This window comes from Suricata suricatta, chromosome 8 (assembly GCF_006229205.1).
Source record: "Suricata suricatta isolate VVHF042 chromosome 8, meerkat_22Aug2017_6uvM2_HiC, whole genome shotgun sequence".
Taxonomy (NCBI): domain Eukaryota; kingdom Metazoa; phylum Chordata; class Mammalia; order Carnivora; family Herpestidae; genus Suricata; species Suricata suricatta.
The window spans coordinates 133455217-133474604 of record NC_043707.1 but is presented as its reverse complement, the minus strand read 5'-3'; the positions used below and the strand labels follow the sequence as shown (position 1 = coordinate 133474604).

Sequence of the window (19388 nt, the reverse complement as noted above, 5' to 3'; positions counted from 1 at the left end):
GGTCCGAGCCCGGCGCGTGACGCGAGGACGGGGCGGGGCGAGAGCGGAAGGCGCAGCGGAAGGCGCAGGGTCCCGGCTGACCCGGAGCTCAGGTCCCGCGGGGCGTCGCTCCCCGCGTCCAGGTCGCAGTCCAGCCCGGGGGACGGGCGTGGAGGGACAGGCGCGGGTAGGGCTTGGGTGTCCGGCGTTCCCCGGCGGGGCGGGGCGTTAACTGAGCCGGCGGCGCAGTCTCGAGCGGGCGGGGGCTCCGGGGACCGCGGGGTGGGCGGTCGGAACGGCGCGAGGTAGAGGGGCAGCGTCGGGCACTGTCGCCTGTATCTGGTCACACGCTGGGCGGGATCCCGCGTCGTCCGGGCCCTGGCTCCGACTCCGGGCCGTTCCGTTTGGGAGCGAAGCCCTGCCCGGGGCCGATCTCGGACCTCCGGGCAGTACCACGCCCGCAGGGCCTCGGGCGGTCACCAAACTTTTCCAAGCCTCAGCTTTTGCTTTAGAGAAGTTGGCATGGTAACAACAGTACCTGGAGGGGTTGTTGATAAGGTCGCGACTCGGGCTGGAGACGTGAGAAGCACAAGGTGCCCCGGGGTGGCTTCACTCCCTGCCCCAATCCTGCGCAGTCATGCCTCGCAGGACACCCACGAAGTACAGAAACCAAGGGAGGGAGTGCGAGTGATAAGGGCGGCCAGAGCCGGAGACCAGACTCCGGACGCCTGGGTGAGGAGCCCTGCCTACCTACCCCCACCCGGCAGCTTTTATTTGCCCTGGACGGTGCTTTTAGGAGTTGCCAACATTTAAAATTTGACGGCTTCATATTTTCTTTTTTTTCTTTTTTTTAAATATCTTTATCTTATTTTGAGAGACAGAGAGCGAGCAGGGGAGGGGCAGAGAGAGAGGAAGACACAGAATCTGAAGGCTCCATGCTCAGGGATCAGCACAGAGCCCCATGTGGGACTCGAACCCACAACCGTGAGATCATGACCTGAGCCAAAGTCGGAAGCCTAATCTACTGAGCCACCAGGCACCTCTATATTTTCAAAATTGTTTAGAGTTGCTTCTGAAACTTGGGAAGACCTAGTCAGCCACGCAGTTTTTTTTCCCACCCTGGCGTTATTGTGTAAGGTACAGCACCTGATTCATTGTTCTCTGCCCTGCTGAACCACTCCTCCCTCCGCCTAAAAGCCCATAAGGCCCATCTGAGGGTGGCTGGCCTTCTCTCCCCTCCTAGGGGGGCTCTCCTTAGCGAACTGGATATCCAGGCTAGCCAGTGACACTACATTTCCCAGAACCATTGTGCAGTTCAGATGTAGAGGGAGGAAGGTGCTCTGGGGGGACGGGTAACGACAGCTGCTGGAGGATTTTTGCTGTACCGGCAGGAGTGTAAATAATGGTGCTCTGGAGCACATCTCTGCGGCCCCGTGCTAAGTGCTGTGCGTGTACTGAGTCCTCCCCTTCTGCGGTCAGGGCGGTTGTCCGCTCCTTTTACAGCTCCCCTAGCTGGCCTCTGCAGGCCAGGATTCAAACCCAGTCAGTCTTGCTCAGGCTACCTCAATCTGCTTTGCAGTTTCTGAGCATTTCAAAGTGGGCTCTGACCTGATGCCCAAACCAGAATGGGGTGGGGGGATGCTTCTCATTGGGGTGTTTTAGCACATCTGGCCTCCAGGCCAAAGTGAGCAATCAGGGGAGAGGTAGTTGGTTTCTCAGCACTAACCCCACCACTTAATGAAGTGACCTGAAATATAAAATCCTTATTACATCCCCAGACTAATAGCGAATTCCCAGCACCAAAGTCACATCACCACAAACTCCTGCAGAGCTCACAGACAATAGCGGGGCCTCAGCCGGGTCTTCCAGGACACCAGGTCCAACAACTTAGAACTAAGCAATTTTTGTTTTTGAGAGGGCACAAGTGAGCGAGGGGCAGAGAGAGGGAGAAGGAGAGAGCAGTGGGGTTCACCCAAAGTGGGGCTCCAGGTCATCTGACACTGGGCTCGAACTCACAAACCGTGAGATCGTGACCTGAGCCAAAGCCAAACGCTCAACCGACTGAGCCACCCAGGTGCCCCCAATTTTTTTTAAAGGGCCCCTGGCTTAGGTCCCTGGGAATCCGAGGGGTGCACCTGCTTGGTCAGGGCTCCTAACCAGTGTTGCTCCCCCACAGGCCTGTGTGCGCACCCTGCCTCACCCCAGCCATGGCCCCAGTCAGCATCAATGAGCTCCCTGAGAACATTCTGCTGGAGGTGCTCACACACGTGCCCGCCCGCCAGCTGCTCCTGCACTGCCGCCTGGTCTGCAGCCTCTGGCGAGACCTCATCGACCTGGTGACCCTCTGGAAGCGCAAGTGCCTGCACGAGGGCTTCATCACCGAGGACTGGGACCAGCCTGTGGCCGACTGGAAGATCTTCTTCTTTCTGTGCAGTCTCCGCCGGAACCTCCTACGCAATCCGTGCGCCGAAGGTAGGCTGGGCGCTGCTCCCAGGCTGGTCCCCTCCCTCTCCTGACACTCAGGAGGCTGTGCCCTCGCGGCTCCCGCACTATGTGGAATGTTCTCTCACGCCCCTCCCACACTCCCTTGATTCTTCCTTATTCTTCAGGTCTCAGTTCAGACACCTGCCCTGCCCCCGCACCCCCTGACCATCTACCTCTATCACACCCACTCTGTTTAGCTTCTTCGTGACACTTTCATTACCTATAATTACCTTATTTATCTCTTGGTTGTTGTTTTTGTTGTTGTTGTTGTTTTTTCCCTCTGCCACAGACTTCAAGGTCCAGGGGCCCAGTGGGTCTTGCTTGCCCCTCTCCACCCAATGTCCACAATGATGCCTTCACATAGCAGGTGCTCAGAAAAACGTTTGTTGAATGAACAAACTACACGTTCACCTTCCCCTCTTGAGTTCAGGCTAAGCTTCCTCTGCGGCCAGGCACTGGACCGAGGTCCTTGACAGATAACGGGTTATCCCGTTATCCAGATGAAGGGAATAAGGACTTCAAGAGGTGACTGCATAACTAGAGGCCCCCATTTAGCTTCTGACGTTCTCTTGTATTTGCCAGTGGCTTTTCTCCCTGCACGAAGCACCTCCCACATCCCAGACACCGGGCCTCTTGGGGCTACGGCAGCAACAGACTGAGGCATAGCGTGTACACTCGGAACCCCTTTCGTGTCGGTTTTTGCTCTTGACCCTCCCGAGGATCCCAGGAATTGACCAAATAAGTGGGTTGGCTCCATTTTATAGACAGGAAGTATTAGGCCTCGTGAGGAGTGTCCTCCCCGAAGATCCAGAACTGCCCAGTTGCCGGGGCCTGGCCGTGACTGCTAAGGGCCCTCGGGGCCCTCTCAGAGGCCCCACAGACAGTGGCCCAGACACCCAATCTCTCTGCCTGCCCCAGATTCCACAACGAAGCGACCCAGCTTGGCCGCCGGCTCAGTTCACACAGCTTCTGCAAGGCCCGCCCGCAGCCTGCGTTTGGCACAGCCCCACGGCTGGATTTCTGTTTTGCTCCCCTGGTTCTCTCCTGGGGTACCCCAGGGCACCCAGGCAATAGGTGTGAGCTTCTAGTAGAGGGAGCAAGAGAGCAATCTGGAAAAGCTCCCTTGGTGACTGTTCTGGAAAGGTAGAGAAACACTGCTGTTCTTTTAAGGTCCTCTCAGCCAGGTCTGAACAGGGAGACCAGAACCTGCCAGGCCAACCTGGGGGGGGATTGTGAACATGGGGTCACTACGGGCCACCAATGCAGAGGACACCCACCCTCACAGCTGTCCCTCCCGCCCTGGGCAGAGGAGGCTCTGAGCTGGTCCAGCAGGTTCCTGTGACCCACCAGCAAACCCAGAAACTAGTCCTCGGGCCCTCTCGGATCTCAGTTACGTAGCTAGGGTGTCAGGGGAAATGCCAGTCACGTCAGCAGTCTGCGTTGGGACAAAGTGACATCAGCCATTAAGAACAGACAAACGTACCATCGCAGGCCCCTGGTAACTTCGTGTTTTGAGAACTGAAAGTACTTGGGTATTTCCCCAGAATCCTTCAGCAACAGTTTGAAAGGAAGGAAAGGCCAGTTTAGAATTTCTGGTAATATTCTCTTTTTTTTTCCCAGCTTCATGTTATAAGTAGAGCCAGTCAGGGACAAGGTGGGGGTGGGGAGGGTCCCAGATCAGGGCCGATACGGTGGGGACAGGTAGGGACATGTTGGAAGAAGGGCACCTTAGGAGGGGTGCCCACCTTGAGGTGGGAGCTTGAGCAAGCCTGCTTCATACCCTTCCTCCCTCCTGGGAGCACCTTTACCCAGGGGACTCTGACCTTGGTCGGTTTTTCCTAGAGGATATGACATCCTGGCGGATTGACTCCAATGGCGGAGACCACTGGAAGGTGGAGAGCCTCCCTGGAGACCACGGGACAGACTTTCCTGACTCCAGAGTCAAGAAGTACTTTGTCACATCTTTTGCGTAAGACACACAACTGAGCTGGGAGTATCCCGGGGGGTAGAGGGGGGAAGGGGTCAGGACACCTTTTGCCAACCTCGGGCCTCAGCGAGGGCCTCTCTCTGCAGCTTGAGGAAGTGGTTCCCAGACCAGCACAGAGTCTGTGGCTGCCTAAAGCAGGAGGACTCAGAGGCTGGATTCACGGGGCAGAGGGGAGCAGTAGGAGGGGACTGGGAGCCACTGGGTGATCAGGGTAAGTCAGGGTGTCTGCAGGTTCCTAGTCTAGGAATATGAGTTCACGGAGGTGCCCTCTTTGGGGCCCTTGGACTGAGATCACATGCCACCAAGGCACAGGTGGGTCAGACCCCCCATGTGTTTCTCACAGGCCGGCACCAGCCACAGTCCCGCCGCAGTCCGGGGACACTGCTGGGTCCTGGCCGTGCAGAGCGCACCCAGCAGATGTACGCCTTTCCTTTTGCTCCATAGGATGTGCCTCAAGTCCCAGCTGGTGGACCTCAAGGCCGAGGGCTACTGGGAGGAGCTTCTGGACACATTCCGGCCTGACATCGTGGTTAAGGACTGGTGAGCAGGGCTGGGGCCACGCTCTGCCTTCTTCCCTCTTTTCTTCCTGAGACCATGTATAGGCAGTGCCCAGTCTTTGCCTGACAGTGTCCTGGAGCAGGGCTGTCCCCACAGCTGGCCATGCCGGCCTTACCGCCCCTGCCGACAGACCCAGCACCTACCCATTCCGCACATCTGGACCTTCCTGCCCCCCGCCCCCCGCATCCGCAAGTGTTAAGTCCAGTTTTCAGATGGGGAGACTGAGACCCAGAGATAGTCACCAAACAAGTACTGAAGCAGCAGAGACACCAGGACCCCACCCCCCAGACTTTGCTCAGTGCCTCCTGCCTATCTGCCTCCCCTCCCCCGTCACCCCTCAGCTCTTTCCCAGGCTCCTGCTCAGTGCCCAGAGCTCCACAACGCTCTGGCTTGGCCCCAAGCAGCAGCGGCAGAACCCCAATTCCAGCCAGGCCCCAGGACCGCCACTCTAAAGGTGGATGGGGTTGGAGGGGCATGCAGAACTGCAGAGGGGTGGACGGCAGGGCTGAGCAGAGGGTGAGCTCCGTACTAGCCCCCATCACACAGCCCACCCCTTGAATTTCCACCAAATCCCAGTCTGACCCACTATGACAAACAGGTGACACAGCTCCCACAGCCCAGGCGTTTATCTGTAGAGAGCCTTTTGCTGTGTTAAAGAGACATTGAGAGGACACCCAAAAGGGTTGCCACTTTGCTCCGTGGGGGTAAGCGTGGCCGGGCACAGACAGACTGTTTACCCCAGGGGCACAGTAGGGCCGAGGGAGCAATGAAACCAGCGGGCAGAGCAGGGAACTCCGACTCAGAGCTCCAGTTTGTGGGGCTGCTGCCTGCCTGCCTCCAGGGCTGCCTTCTGTCTTGGGGTGCGCAGTCCTGAGCCCCACCCTCCCCCAGGTTCGCCGCCAGGGCAGACTGCGGCTGTACCTACCGCATCCGGGTACACCTGGTCTCAGCTGACTACATCGTCCTCGCCTCCTTCGAGCCCCCGCCCGTGACCATCGATCAATGGAACGATGCCACGTGGAATGAGGTGAGGCCTCACCCGCTCACCACTCACCACCTGCTTCTCTCACGGCCACGACAGCAGAGAAACAAGGGGCAGCCTCAGGGCATGGAATGCCCCCAGCTCCCCTGCCCTCCAGCCCCAGTGACTCTCCCCTGCAGCACCTGGCTCCTCCCTTCCCCGCTCCAGCAGAGTGGTCACCCCTTCTTGTCCCTTCCCCAGGCCTGGCAATCACTTCTGCTTCTCCCCACCCCCCAGGTCTCCTACACTTTCTCAGATTACCCTCCGGGCGTCCGCCACATCCTCTTCCAGCACGGGGGCAAGGACACCCAGTTCTGGGCAGGCTGGTACGGGCCCCGTGTCACCAATAGCAGCATCATTATCAGCCCGAAGATGGCTGGGAGCCGGCCCCCTGCACTGCTCAGCCCGAGACCACAGAGGGGTAGGAGAAGGTTGTTCATTTGCCCTCCATCCCTCACCCCAGAAGGTCCTTCTGACAGTCTGTCATTTGATAGCCATTCATCCGTCCTCTGTCTGGGCCAACCGACTGCCAAAGGTCCCCTCCGGTGGAGCCTGTAGCAGGCAGTGAGGGCCCCTGCCCCTGGAGCTCTTGCCCCAGTTCGTTCCAACCTTGGGCAAACCCACCAGGGTGTGGGAACCCCCCGTCCTGTACTCTGATGGTTTGTCACAATGTTTTCAGTAAAACCAGCCTGGGGTTGGGTCTAGGGGTGGGTAGAGGGGTCCCTGGCACTTTGGCAGAGAAGCAGCCCCTCCTCCCAGGTTAACTTGGCTGCTCCGGCCCCTCTCCAGTTAGTGACAGCCCGGCTCAGCCCGTGGGGCTCTTTATTGAAACAGCTCACAGCACAGTATTGGAGACAGACAGTGGTGGCCAGCCACACCCTAGGAAGCCAAGAAATCCAGGTCCCAGCATCCTTCCCTGCCCTCCCCAGGGAAAATTCCTCCGTGAAGGCAACCAGACCTGAGCAGCGCCAGGCCGGAGAGTGGGCGGTCCATACACAGAGGCAATAAGAGCACTTGGATTGGGGGGGGGGGGGGCAGGGGGCTCCCACAGCACCGCCCCAGGCTGGGGGCCCCCAGTGTCCCACAGTTGTTGCATCCATGATCGGAGCATCACACCCTCAGCTGCTTTTGTGAGCTCTCTCTTCCACGTAGAGCTGCATCTAGTAGACAGGAATAAACCGCCAAGGTCAGGAGCACGGCCAGGGCATGTCCTCAGGAGGGCCCACATGCCCCAGGCAGACAGATTTCTGCCAACGGTGGGGCACAGCCATGGGTTATGGGAGAGGAAGCTTGGAGCCTTAGGCCAACCATTCCTTGGTCATCTCGTCTGAGCCATTAGCCTTGGGCAAGCCCCGCCCCCCCCAGCATACCCTCAGTGAAGTTTACCAGGTCCCCGTGCAGCTCACCTTTAAGATGTCTGATGTCATCGTTTTTAGTGGTATCAGTCGAGGGTCGTGCATGTGGACATCCTGCTCATCTGCCAAGATCCAGGGAAAGTCCTAGGGTGGGGACCAAGGGAAGTGGGTGGAAGGGGGTTGGACTGTGGCCTGTCCTCACTCTGCTACCCACTCCCTCTCCAGAGCCAGGGTCCTCAGACTTCATTGAACATCAGGATCACTAAGGAACGACCAGGAATGCAGATTCCCAGTTCCTCCATCCAAGAGGCCAAGCCCGTAGCTCCAAGCTGGGCTGGGAACCCAGGCGATTTCACAAGATCCAAACACCAAGTTGGAAACTGGTGGGCGAAGACCTCCAGACCTTACCCCCACTGCCGCCCTCTCTTGAGAACCACCACGGAGCTGGCAGCCCCAGGACAAGGCTCCGTCCTCTCAGCACAGAGTGCCCAGGCAGGGTCATGACAAGCACGTAGCCACACGGTTCACACAACAAAAACCTTCTGTGTACCAGGCACTGCCGTAAACAAGGTTATGAGTGCGCTATCGGCAAACCCCTGCCTGCTCAGACCTGTGGCATTTTGGGGCGCCTGGGTGGCTCAGTCGGTTAAGTGGCCAACTTCAGCTCAGGTCATGATCTCATGGTTCATGGGTTCAAGCCCCGCGTCAGGCTCTGTGCTGACAGCTCGGAGCCTGGAGTCTGCTTCTGAATCTGTCTCCCTCTCTCTCTGACCCTCCCCCACTCACACTCTTGTGTGTCTCTCTCTCAAAAATAAACGTTAAAAATTTTTTTTAAATAAATAAAAAATAAAAAGAACTGTAGCATCTTGCTTTCAAAGCCCTCCACCATCTCCCTGCACCCCCTCCCAGGCAGGTCTCTTCTCACCTTGATGACCTGAATCTTCTCCATGTTGCGGGTGGCCGCTTCTCTCGTGTGCACTAAGACTGTGAAGGTACAGCCTAAAGAAGGAAGGGTCTGGTCAAGGCTGGGCCATCGCATGCCAGCCACTGAACAGAGCCTCTTCCCCACTCCCAGGCTCAGCAGCTACCCCCCCACCCCCACCGGGGGAGAAAAGTATAAACCAAGTGCTAAGACAAGGCACAGTCCATAGCGAGACTGAACCCCGGTGGAGTCAATCAGAGTAACTTCCTGGAGGAGGCGGGCTTTCAGAGAGTTTCTAAAACACAAGAAGGAAGACGGGTGGCTTGATACAACACAGTAGGGACCTGAGACTGCAGACCAAGCCAAGGTAGCCACGGAAACACCCAAGAACAGGGTGGGGGTAAGCACACCTGGGGGGTTGTGGTCCAAGACAGCATCACACACACTGATCTTCAGGATGAAGGCTCGGAGCAGCTGCTCTACATGAGACAACAGGGAATCTGAGCTGGAAGGAGAAAAGGAGGGTCTCCCATCACACTGGTGGCCCTTCCCACCTGCGGGCAATCAACCCTGGAAACAGACCTTGGGGTCCAGGGGCCCTCTCTGCTTCTGAGTGTGTGGGCTTCGGAGGGCTTGGCTGCCTATCCTATGGACACAGTTAAAACCATCTGGAGAGTTTAAAACCAATGCTGAATGGGGCACCTGGGTGGCTGGCTCTGTCAGTTAAGCGTCCAACTTCAGCTCAGGTCACGATCTTGCATTTTGTGAGTTAAAGCCCCACATGGGGCTCTGCACTGACAGTGCAGAGCCTGCCTGGGATTCTCTCACCCTCTTTCTCTGCCCTTCCACCACTTGTGCTCTGTCTCAAAATAATAAATAAATAAGCTTTAAAAAAAATGCTGAGTCCCATGCTAAGCCCATCCCAAACTAAGGCCAAATGGGGCACAGTGAGCCCCCATGGGCAGTTCTAACATGCAGCCTGGTCTGAGAACAAGAATACAGCCCTAGCCTCTCCATACCCCAGGACACCAAGCCAGGAAGGGAAAGGGCTGGCCTGAGGCTACACAGCAAGTGGGAAGAGATAACAGTGCCCTGACCTCGCCACAGGAAACCAGCAGCTGAGCAGCCCACACGCTTGCCCAAGGTCAACTTCTGGTTGACTATGGACTGGACGCTTGACTAGGAAGTCAGAAAACTGGGTCTGTGTCCCTGTTCTGCTGCCATCTGGGTGACCCTGAATGGTTCACGTCATCTCTCTGGTCCTTGGTTTCTCCATCTATAAAAGGAGGTTGGGACTAGCCATTCAGCAACTCTATGATTTTCCAGGTGTGGACCTCACAGAAGGCACATGAAGACCACTGGGCAGCCAACCATGTTAGGATGGCGTTCCTTGTCATTCTCCTCCTTACCGAGCTTCCTGGAGGAAGTGGACTTTCAGAGGGGTTCTAAAAGGCAGGAGGGGAGAGAAGTGGCTTGGTGCAGCCAAGTAGGCACCTGAGAACACAGACCCCGCTGAGGAATTCAAGGGCTGCCCTAAAGAGGTGAGTATGGGGGCTATTTCTAAGGATCCGTACCAGCCAGGCAGCTGGCAGTCCGCGGACAGGAAGCTTACCTGATGGACAGCAGTGGAGGCTGGGTGATTTCAAAGACGAATTTCTCCACTGGGCGGTGCTCTTTGTCCAAAATTACCACCACCACTTTCTCCACATCATTCTGCAAGGGCAGGAATCCACTACTCCAGACCCAGGAGGCCCACCCAGCACCACCCCCTCCCCCTGCCCAAGAAAGGACGGGAAGGGCACACTCACAGCCCTTCTCAGCTTCTGGGCTGAGGGTCCCTGAGCACCTGGAAGGAGGTCTGAGAACTTCAAGTAGGCACCGCCTGACATGGCGTGGTACAGACTGAGAGGGGAGAGAGTGGCTGGGCCCCATGGGGGTCCCAGGACATCTCAGAGAGCGGGACACAATAGAAACCTGCCGGGAGCAAGCCCAGACAGAGCTTGGGGGCAGCGAGAGAAACAAATGTGAAAAGAACCCAGAACCCTCTGGGGCAGGCCCCACTTGGGCATCTCCAAAATAGGGCTCTGGGGCCCAGCACACCCTGAATGTGGCCTCAAGATCTGTCCTTGGGCAGGGGGTGGTCTCCAGGGTGCAGGACACAAGCTCTTGGATATAGAGTCATAGGGACCCCCCGCATGGTCCCAGCATCACCCTGTCCTGGAAGACTGGAGCAGCAGACTGGGAGTGAAGTAGGCTGGGGAACCTGGCGCCCTCACCTTCTCCAGGAGTGGCTTGACACAGTGCAGGGTGTCCTGGATATACTGGTTCAGCTCCGGGTGGCAGGACATCTGCGCACAACCCCATGACGGCTGGTGAGGCCCGAAGCGCCAACGGGAAACCCACCCAACACCCCTACCTCCAGGAGCCCAGGGACAGAGGCCAGCAGTTCCTTAGGGCTTCCTACCCAGGGGACCGACTTCCCATCATGGGGCTAAGAACTGCACATTATCCACACGGAAGGTAGAAGATAAGAATTCAGTCTCAACATTAGCACTTAATACAGCATCAGGGGTTTCTAACGTGGGGTCCGTGGGGTTCTCCAGAGGCTGAGGAGTCCCTAAGCTGTGTGTGTATTTGAGCATCCAGGCATTTTTCCCAGACAAGGGATTCAAAAATTTAATCAACTTTCAAAATTTGAGAATCCGGGACTAAGTGCTATGTGGTCCCAGGTAAATCACTTAACTTCTCTGAGCCTTAATTACTTCATCTGTGGCAGATCTCATAAAGAAAATGTGATGAGTAGTGAGAAAATCCATACTACACAGTGAGTGCACAGTAAATGCCATTCTTTTTTCCCTTTTCCTCGGATATCCTTCAAGCTTCCACCACCTTCCAGTACTGGGTCATTCATTTATTCTCATGTTTACTGAGTGCCTTCTAAGAGGCCAGCACTTCTAGAGACTGGGGACAGGGTAGCCTTCGTTTACTGCGTTGTCTGCTTTTTAACCTAAAACAACCCATTACAAATGAGGGCAGAGAGCAGGGGTACCTGACATTTACAGGAATCACCTCCCCAAACCAACCGTTCACCAGTCTCAGGAGCTCTTTAAAATACAACCATGCCCCAGGGGCAACTCTAACCCCAGGGTCTGGTCCCTAACTTGAGGCAAGGGGAACTCCCAGTTCAAAGAGATGGAAAAAAAAAAAAAAAAAAGTCCTCCGCAGTGATGGCTAGGAACTGAAAGGCCAGGTCAGGCCGCTGGGGAGTGAAGGGACTTAGCCTGAAAGCGGAGGAGAGTTCAAAAATCCACTCTCTACCCACCTTGAGGTTCGCGGGTAACCAAAGGTGGGGGCTCACCTGGACAGGCACGTTGTACTTCTTACGCTTCTGGAAGATGCCCACCGGGTAGACCTCGCGCACGTAGAGGATGAGGTGCACGGCCACCTCCAGGAACTCGCAGAGCACATCGGCCACCACTGTGAGGGGGCTGAAGCCGGTGAGCTTGGGAAGCCCGCCGACCCAGGCCCTCCCTCGCCCCCAACCCCGGGTCCGCAGGTCCAGCCTCCCTACCTTGACCAAAGTTGAGGTCCTGTCGCGTGAGTGTGGTCATCCTCACCGCCACCTAGGGGGTGGGGCAGGAGTGGGGGCTGGTTCTAAGGGTCCAGGCAGCCGCAGGGTGCGCTCGCCTCCACCGCCCCTCCCCTCCGTCTGGTGGGAATCGGGGCAGGACGCCTTCCCCCTGCCTCTTCACACAGAATCAGAGCAGCTAGAAGGGACCTCCCACGCTGGCGTCATAGCTCGGGGACATTAGCTGCGCCCCGATCAGCCTGTCTACTGGCCCCTCGCCCTGCCGCCTCGGAGGGTGGGAGGAGGAAAGGCCAGGGCCGTGCCCGCATAAAGGGCACGGCCGCAGAGGGAACGGCGGTTGCCTAGGCCCGCGAGCGCAAAGCGGGACGCGCTGGGAACGAAACTGGGCTGGAATAAGACACCACCCTCCGCTTGGCCGGAAAGCTCCAGAGAGGGAACCCCGCCCCTCTCCCCTCCCCCGGCGCGGGGAACCACCGACCCGACCACTCGCGCCTACCGCCGCACCAGCGGCCTGGACTCTGCTCCGAGACTTCCGCGGAGCTCGGACAGGTCCTTGTGACCGCCTCCGGCCACGCCTACTTTCCCCGCGCAGCCAACCCGGGGGCGGGAAGGAGAGGCAGCCGGAGGGGCGGGGCTTGGGAGGAGCAGGGCCCTCGGCGGGAGAAGCGGAGACTGCGCGGCACAGCCTCCCTTTGGCTCGGGGTGGGCGCGAAAAAAGACACCTTCGCTCTCCACATCAGATCGCCACGTATTTTGCTCCCCGGGGCATTTGTCTCGCTTTGGGAAGCGTTGGGAGGGAGCGGATAGGTGTTGCTGGTGAGGACCAGGTGGAGGGTACAGCTGGGGACTTAGAGACAGCGACACCTACTGCTAGCTGCAGAGTCACCATCCCCGGACCTCAGCTGCCCAACCGAAAGAGAATCCGCCGGCTCCGGGGCGGGGACAGAGGAAGACGGGTAGCACCAGGTACGCCCTCATCCCCGCCCTCACCCAGAAACTAAATGCAGCCTAGGTTTACCTCCCAGGAAGGTAAAACCTCCCGGGCCCAAGCATCATGGTGGTACCTGACCTTTACAGGGCTCCAGCCGTGTGCCAGGCACCAGGCTAAGTGTGCTCGTGGATTATCCCACTAAATCCTCAAAACAATTCCGTGGGACAGTTACTATGATTGTCCCCATTTTATAGATGAGCCAAACGAGGTTCAGAAGGGTGAAGTAACCTTCCCAAATCACACATCTATTGAGGGAAGGGACGTGAGGAGTTGTCTTCCTTCTGGAATCCCCTATAGACATGGACTCTGAAAGGGCTGAGAGGCCCCTTGGGAGATAAAAATATTAATATTAAAATAATCACTAACATGGATTGAACACTTACTCTCTATCAAGCACTGATTTCTTTAATTCCCTCATTAACCCTAGGAGCTAAGCACCCATTATTTACAGCCCCACTTTACAGATGGCAAACAGGCTCAGAGATGTTCCCTAATTTTCCCAAATCACACAACTGGAATACAAACCCAGTTCTGACTTCAAAGTTGGCTCCAGGGCTTCAACTTATTTTCAGCCCCTTTATTTTACAGGTGGGAAAACTAGAGTCAGAGAAGTTGCAGTAGAGTTATAGGCAACAAATCAGGACCAGAAGCCTGGGGACCTTGACTCTGACCTCTAGAGACAGAAGAGCTTGTTAGGAGTCACTCCCACCTGTAGGTACACAGATCTAGCCAGGAATGTTTATCAATTACAGGTCAGTATTGGAGACCCACACCCCTTTTCACTCCGGATGCCTTCAAACCTGCATTTGCCCACTTCCAATGGGATAGGAACAAGAAAGCGAATAAGTAACTTGGCCCATTAAGCCAGGAACATCAGCAAAGCACTTCTCAAAGCAATCCTTGGAAATCTGCATCAGAATCCCTGGGGAGCCCATTAAACTCCTGGAACCCAGGCCTCTCTGACCTACTGAACCCAGTCTGGGTGCAAAGCAGGATATGGGCCCTTTAACAAGTTCCCCAGGGACCCTGAAAAAAGGTATGGGAATTGCCACAGTGGTTTGGGCTGCTCCCAAAGAAAGTCTGCATTTCACACCATTTCCACACTTAACCCAAAGGGATAGATGGTTTATTTCAGGGATTGTTGCAGCCGGTGGCATAGCAGCCCTTCTCAAGACTTGGCGACCCTGCCCATACCGTGCCATGTAGGAGAGGACCGTTACCACACAGAGCCAGTTAACCAGCTCACCGGCTTGTAAACAGTGTCCCCTGACTCCTTGAGATTTAATCATTATGGACACTTTGGCCCTGGAGAAAGCAAGAGTCCTTCTTTGCCCCCCACCCCCCAGGAGGCTGTTCAGGCAGCTTGTCCATTGGTGACAGGAAGTGGCAGTCCTGCGGGGGGAGGGGGGGGCGCAATTTCTTGTAAAGGGTTTCTTGGGAGTGGTTCCTGGGCTGGGAAACTCCGAGTCAAGCTACTCCCATGGGGTACAATGTGAGCGACATGAAGACTCATGCCAGACCCCTCGCCTTAGCGCCCTGCCCTGAGAGGACACAGTGCAAGCCACCTGTAGGTCCCCTGACACACAGAGCTAACGAACTTCAGAGAGACCTTGGCAGACATACAACCCAACACTCAACATTTTTCAAATGCAGAAAGCGAGGAAGTCCCTAGAGCCTTTGACACTGCGGTACCTGCCTTGTCAACTAGAAACCCATAGGCAAAAAGCCTACATTTGGGGCTTTGGATTCCGAGTCATCCACAAGCGGAGGAAGACAGGCTGGGAGACAGATGAGGAGGGATTCAAACTGATCTGACCCCTCACCCCAAAAAGGCCTCTGTCTCCTCGTTTTTTAAATGAACAGGCTGGACAGATGTTCCCTAAACCTCTGATGGCCTTGGGTTCCATGGGGGCCAAGAAGCTGGAGAGGCGGGAGGGGGCTCATCTGTCATTTGTATCCATAGGGCTCTGCGGCATCTGGGTTTCTAGATCTTGAGCACATCAGAATGATGGATAGTCTTGGGACCAAGATTACATTATGGGGTTAATTTATTACATTTTTGAATACCCATTTGCTGGGAGACTGTTTTTCCAAGTTATTTGCATATTTTTCACCATAATGACAATATGTAGGAGGGCATCTGGGAGGAAAGGATGGATGTTTAGGAGGAGAGAGAGCTGATTTGCCAACTGGAGCAGGTCCCTGAGGGTCTGTAATGAGGACAGAAAGAAAATCACTCCCAAGAGACATTTAAATTGAAACTAAGAGAAAGCAAGATGTAAGAAAGTCTTGCAAAGACCCAGGCGTGCATGGGCAAAGGAGGATTCCCAGAGTTCACTGAACAAACACGCAGTGAGTGAACTGGGCAAGACAACAGGCAATGAAGTATCCAGACCCCTAAGATGCTGCCAAGGCCTCCCCATACCCACCTGTCTGATCACGTGACAGATCATTCATCCCGTCCCTGCCTAAGTGTCCTAAGACACCAAACACAGGAGAGTCGGGGGAGCCACAGAGAGTCAGCCACATAGAGCCTGGTAACGGTCCCACTGGCACCCCGATGTTCAAACACACAGCCATTTGGAACACTTCCTGAGCAGAGAGAGACTCAGCCTCATTTACCCTTTTGGTCCAGCCCCTCCCCCAGTGCCTGGCCCTATACAGGTTCTCAGTGAGTGCAAGTAAATGAATTAATGAAAGAAAGAACAGATGAAACCAATGATGGCGGACAGTGGCTCCCTGCCATTTGCCTGTCTTGAATCCTACTTATTCTGAATGAGAACAAAGACGTCTGATTTCAGTGCTTGAACTACAGGCAGTGTGCAAAAACGCTGCTGTCAAAACTGAAGCAAGAGCTGGGGAATGCTCACGACCCGCCCGCTGCACCCCCCAGGCTCCTCGAATCTCTAACGTGCTCTTTCCCCACCGCCCCTCCTTGACCAGCTGTGGGTCCCTTCCCTCTCTGAAGTTGTTTCCTCACCTGTAAAATGAGATAATGGGAGCACCGATTCCATAGGGTTAAAGGGGGAACAAGTGAGATGTTTGTAAAAATATAAAGCGCACAGGGGCACCTAGGCGGTTCAGTCGGTTAAGCATCCAACTCTTGGTTTCCGCTCAGGTCATGATCTCACAGAAACATAGGTTCAAGCCGCGCATCAGGCTCTGCGCTGGCGGTGCAGAGCCTGCTTGCGGTTCTCTCTCTCCCTCTCTCTCCACCTCTTTCCCACTTGTGCTGTCTCTGTCTCTCTCAAAATAAATAAATAAACTTAAAAAAAAATATATATATAGGGGGGCCTGGGTGGCTCAGTCAGTTAAGCGTCTGACTTCAGCTCAGGTCATGATCTTGCGGTTCGTGGGTCTGAGACCTGGGCCAGGCTCTGTGCTGACAGCTCAGAGCCTGGAGCCTGCTTCAGACCCCGTTTCTCCCTCTCTCTCTGCCCCTCCCCCACTCATGCTCTGTCTCAAAAATGAATAAATGTTAAAAAATTAAATATACATATATATATAATGCACAATGCCTGGCACATAAATGCACAATTAGTGCTATTGTGGCAATGATAGTAAGATCCGCCCACACTGTCTAAGGCCCTAGAACACTCTGGACTGGCCACCATGCTTTTCAAAACCCCATCTAAAACACCTTCAACTGCGCCCCCTCCCCATCTCCATTTCCCAAGGCAGTCCCCAAGGGCCCTACGGAGGACATGCATCTCCCCTGCCAGAGATGCCTAAAGACCAGGGAGCATGGCCCTCCCTCAGCTCCACCCTCTCTCACCTGGCCTTCTGGTGTGAGGCTGACCTATACAGCCCCCCAGATCCACAGCTGACCTCAGACCCAAACCGGGGCCCTGAGCTTAGCCCATCAGGGCAGAGCCCACACACGACATTCCCTCCCCAGTGTATTGCTGACTCCCCAATGTTACTGACCCCTTTTTGGTCAGGAGGGGGACCTAACAAATCATCCCTTCTTGGGGCACCTGGGTGGCTCAGTCGGTTGGGCATCTGACTTGGGCTCAGGTCATGATCTCACAGTCTGAGTTCGAGCCGCAAATCAGGCTCTGTGCTGACAGCTCAGAGCCTGGAGCCTGCTTCAGTTCTGTGTCTCCCTCTCTCTCTGCCCCTACCCCACTCATGCTCTGTCTCTATCAAAAATAAATAAACATTAAAAAACATTTTTAAAACAAATCATCCCTTCTTAAACTGAGAACCTCCACCCATAGACATGGAATGCCTTCCCTAATTTCAGGCATTCCTGGGCCCTCTGAAGCCATCCCAGACCACAGGGTAAGAACCCTTGATGCAGCTCACTATTTAAAAAAAAAAAAAAAAAACAAAAACCTGGTTTATTGAGATGTATTTCACAAACCATAAAGTTCACCATTTAAAATACGCAGTTTATGGGGCACTTGGGTGGCTCAGTCAGTTGAGCGTCTGACTTTGGCTCAGGTCATGATCTCGCAGTTCGTGGGTTCGATTCCTGCACTGGGCTCTGTGCTGACAGCTCGGAGCCTGGAGCCTGCTTTAGATTCTATGTCTCCCTCTCTGCCCCTTCCCTGCTTGCACTTTGCCTCTCTCAAAAGTAAATAAATAGTAAATACAATTTTTTAATTAAAAAAAATAATAGAATTAAATATGCAGTGTAGTGGTTTTTAGTGAGTTTTGCCTCAATCACCACCACCTAATTCCAGAACACTTTCATTATTCCAAAAAGAACTTTACCCCCCCCCCATTCCCAGGCAACCGCTAATCTACTTCCTGTCTCCATGGGCTTGCCTCTCTTGAACATTCCGTCTACATCATACACCATGTGGCCTTTTACGCCTGGCTTGTTTCACTCGGCATAATGTTTTCAAGATTCACCTGCGCCCTGTGGCCCGTAGTGGCACTTCATCCCTTTATGGCCAAATATTCCATTGTGTGGGTCCAGCACACTGTGTCTATCCATTCATCAGCTGGTGGATATTTGAGGAGTTTCTACTTTGGCCATACAACTCTAGGGACACGGAGGTCCAAAGTCACCAAAACCAGGATGGGAGAGGAGTCTAGGCCTCTCCTGACATCGATCTTTTCTCGATGTGTCATTCTGTGACAACCCAGAGAGCAGCAGTCATAGCAAAAGATGGCCCCACTGGTGAACACAGCCAGAGCAGTAACATTCCAACCAGTCTCCGGCGCATGCCTGGCCACAGTTTCATTCCTGAAAAGGAGAATCATGCCCCCCCACACACACATACCCCTCCTCCACGCCACATCACCTCTTCCCCGCCACAGTTCCTTGTCTCCCTGGCTTGGTCCATGGCTTATTGAAATCTGCTCCCAACTGTAGGAATTGGAGTGAATTAGTTAAAGCCTAAGTCAGGTAATGCCTCTACTCTGCTCAAAACCCAGTAGATCCTGGTGCCCGTTAGGCATACAGAACTATAGCAGGTAATTTTTCTAGAGTATTTCCCATGGGGCCAGGCCCCCAGGAACGTTCTCTCCTTGCACTGAAATGAATCCTTGAACCCTAAGGGTTAGGGATGATGAGCTCAGAGAGGTTAGGACATTGCCAAAGGTGACCAGGAATGAGGCTGATAAGCCCAGGCATCTGGCCTGACCAAAGAAAGGAGTTCCTTAATCCTCTGAGCCAGAACTGCTGTGCTCTGGAGGAAAAGGAATACAATCGAAATGGAAGTCGCTGGGCGCACTCTGGGCTCCAGGAGAAACTCCCGATTCCCGAGCGCCGGGTCCCACCCAACAGCTCTTTGATCTCTGCAGTGCCTGTGGCCCCACTGACCCCGCCGTGAGTTATGAGGACCGTGGGACTCATCACAGCATTCCCGGACTCCCAGGGTCTTCAGGACGCGGCGCCCCACGCGGTGATGGATGAGCCGGCCCTGGGGGCTGGCTTTGTCCCAGCTGGGCCGGGCTAGGGAGCATCACTCGGACTTTGGACGGGGCGTGGCGATGAAGACCGCGCGCACGCGCGTGTGTGTGTGTGTGTGTGTGTGTGTGTGTGTGGTGCGCGTGTTGGGTAAGAGGACTGTATCTCTCCCTTCCCGCCCAGGGTGTGTAGCGGGGGAAACACACGAGTGTGGCCGTCAAGGCCCAGGATTCACACCTGGTAACGGGTTGAAGACCCCTATACTCCCACAAGGAAGAGCGACTTGTCCTAGAACACCGCCTCCCGCTCCGCGCACTTTCCGAGGCTACAAAGGCTCCGCGGTGCCCCGTCCCGCCTCCCTCGCACCGGGCATTTCTTCCGTCCCATTTGACAGCCAGGGCGGAATAATCCTTTTGGGGACTGGCCGGCCCCAGCCCAGCCAGACGCGGCTGCAGCTGAGCGCTCAGCTCCGATCCATTGTTGGGTCCGCCAGGGACCCCTGCCGCGGCCCTTTGTCGCCCGCTCCCGGCAGGGCCGTCCAGATGCGCCACCGCTGCCCGCGCCCCGCCCGTCCCACGCGCTCCGGGCAGCGCCGAGGTGGCTCTTACGCACCGGCAGAAGTGGGCCCGCCTCGCCCGG

General features: G+C 55.6%; 4 protein-coding genes across 7 annotated transcripts in view; 3 read left to right on the top strand and 1 right to left on the bottom strand.

Annotated features, from left to right (window-relative positions):
- Positions 1–2174, top strand: part of LOC115300157 (F-box only protein 44) — an 8853-nt gene extending 6679 nt beyond the window's left edge. Inside the window, exon 5 of the mRNA XM_029949776.1 lies at positions 2156–2174. The gene's annotated coding sequence lies outside the window, so the exon portion shown is untranslated. The remainder of the gene's footprint in view (positions 1–2155) is intronic.
- On the top strand, positions 25–7740 carry FBXO6 (F-box protein 6). 2 transcript variants are annotated; one of them, XM_029949782.1, is made up of 7 exons: positions 25–166; positions 2156–2451; positions 4306–4432; positions 4895–4990; positions 5900–6035; positions 6267–6460; positions 7610–7722. In XM_029949782.1, exons 2-7 carry the CDS (start codon positions 2187–2189, stop codon positions 7632–7634), a joined length of 843 nt encoding a protein of 280 aa, XP_029805642.1. In that variant the 5' UTR covers positions 25–166; positions 2156–2186; the 3' UTR covers positions 7635–7722. The 2 variants fall into 2 exon arrangements, with proteins under 2 accessions (XP_029805642.1, XP_029805641.1); XM_029949781.1 differs by having other exon boundaries at positions 27–166; positions 6267–6450; positions 7610–7740.
- Positions 6835–19388, bottom strand: part of MAD2L2 (mitotic arrest deficient 2 like 2) — a 12763-nt gene continuing 209 nt past the window's right edge. The window contains exons 1-9 of one of the 3 annotated variants that reach the window (XM_029949783.1): positions 12374–12430; positions 11878–11929; positions 11665–11783; positions 10583–10654; positions 9919–10019; positions 8717–8811; positions 8310–8383; positions 7436–7528; positions 6835–7189 (exon numbers count right to left, since the gene is read on the bottom strand). In XM_029949783.1, coding sequence (XP_029805643.1) covers positions 7148–7189; positions 7436–7528; positions 8310–8383; positions 8717–8811; positions 9919–10019; positions 10583–10654; positions 11665–11783; positions 11878–11917 — 636 coding nt within the window. In that variant the 5' untranslated portion in view covers positions 11918–11929; positions 12374–12430 and the 3' untranslated portion in view covers positions 6835–7147. Of the gene's footprint in view, positions 7190–7435; positions 7529–8309; positions 8384–8716; positions 8812–9918; positions 10020–10582; positions 10655–11664; positions 11784–11877; positions 11930–12373; positions 12431–19388 lie in introns of those variants that run through there. The other 2 variants (XM_029949784.1, XM_029949785.1) reach the window with 2 other exon arrangements.
- The window catches only part of DRAXIN (dorsal inhibitory axon guidance protein), a 31751-nt gene continuing 25032 nt past the window's right edge, over positions 12670–19388 (top strand). The window contains exon 1 of the mRNA XM_029949772.1: positions 12670–12861. The gene's annotated coding sequence lies outside the window, so the exon portion shown is untranslated. The remainder of the gene's footprint in view (positions 12862–19388) is intronic.

Bases quoted from the DNA above. Each gene is read 5' to 3' on its own strand.
- FBXO6 (XM_029949781.1), top strand. From the start codon at position 2,187: ATGGCCCCAGTCAGCATCAATGAGCTCCCTGAGAACATTCTGCTGGAG. The intron at 2,452-4,305 runs GTAGGCTGGGCG...GGTTTTTCCTAG, and splicing joins ACGCAATCCGTGCGCCGAAG to AGGATATGACATCCTGGCGG. The intron at 4,433-4,894 runs GTAAGACACACA...TTTGCTCCATAG, and splicing joins TACTTTGTCACATCTTTTGC to GATGTGCCTCAAGTCCCAGC.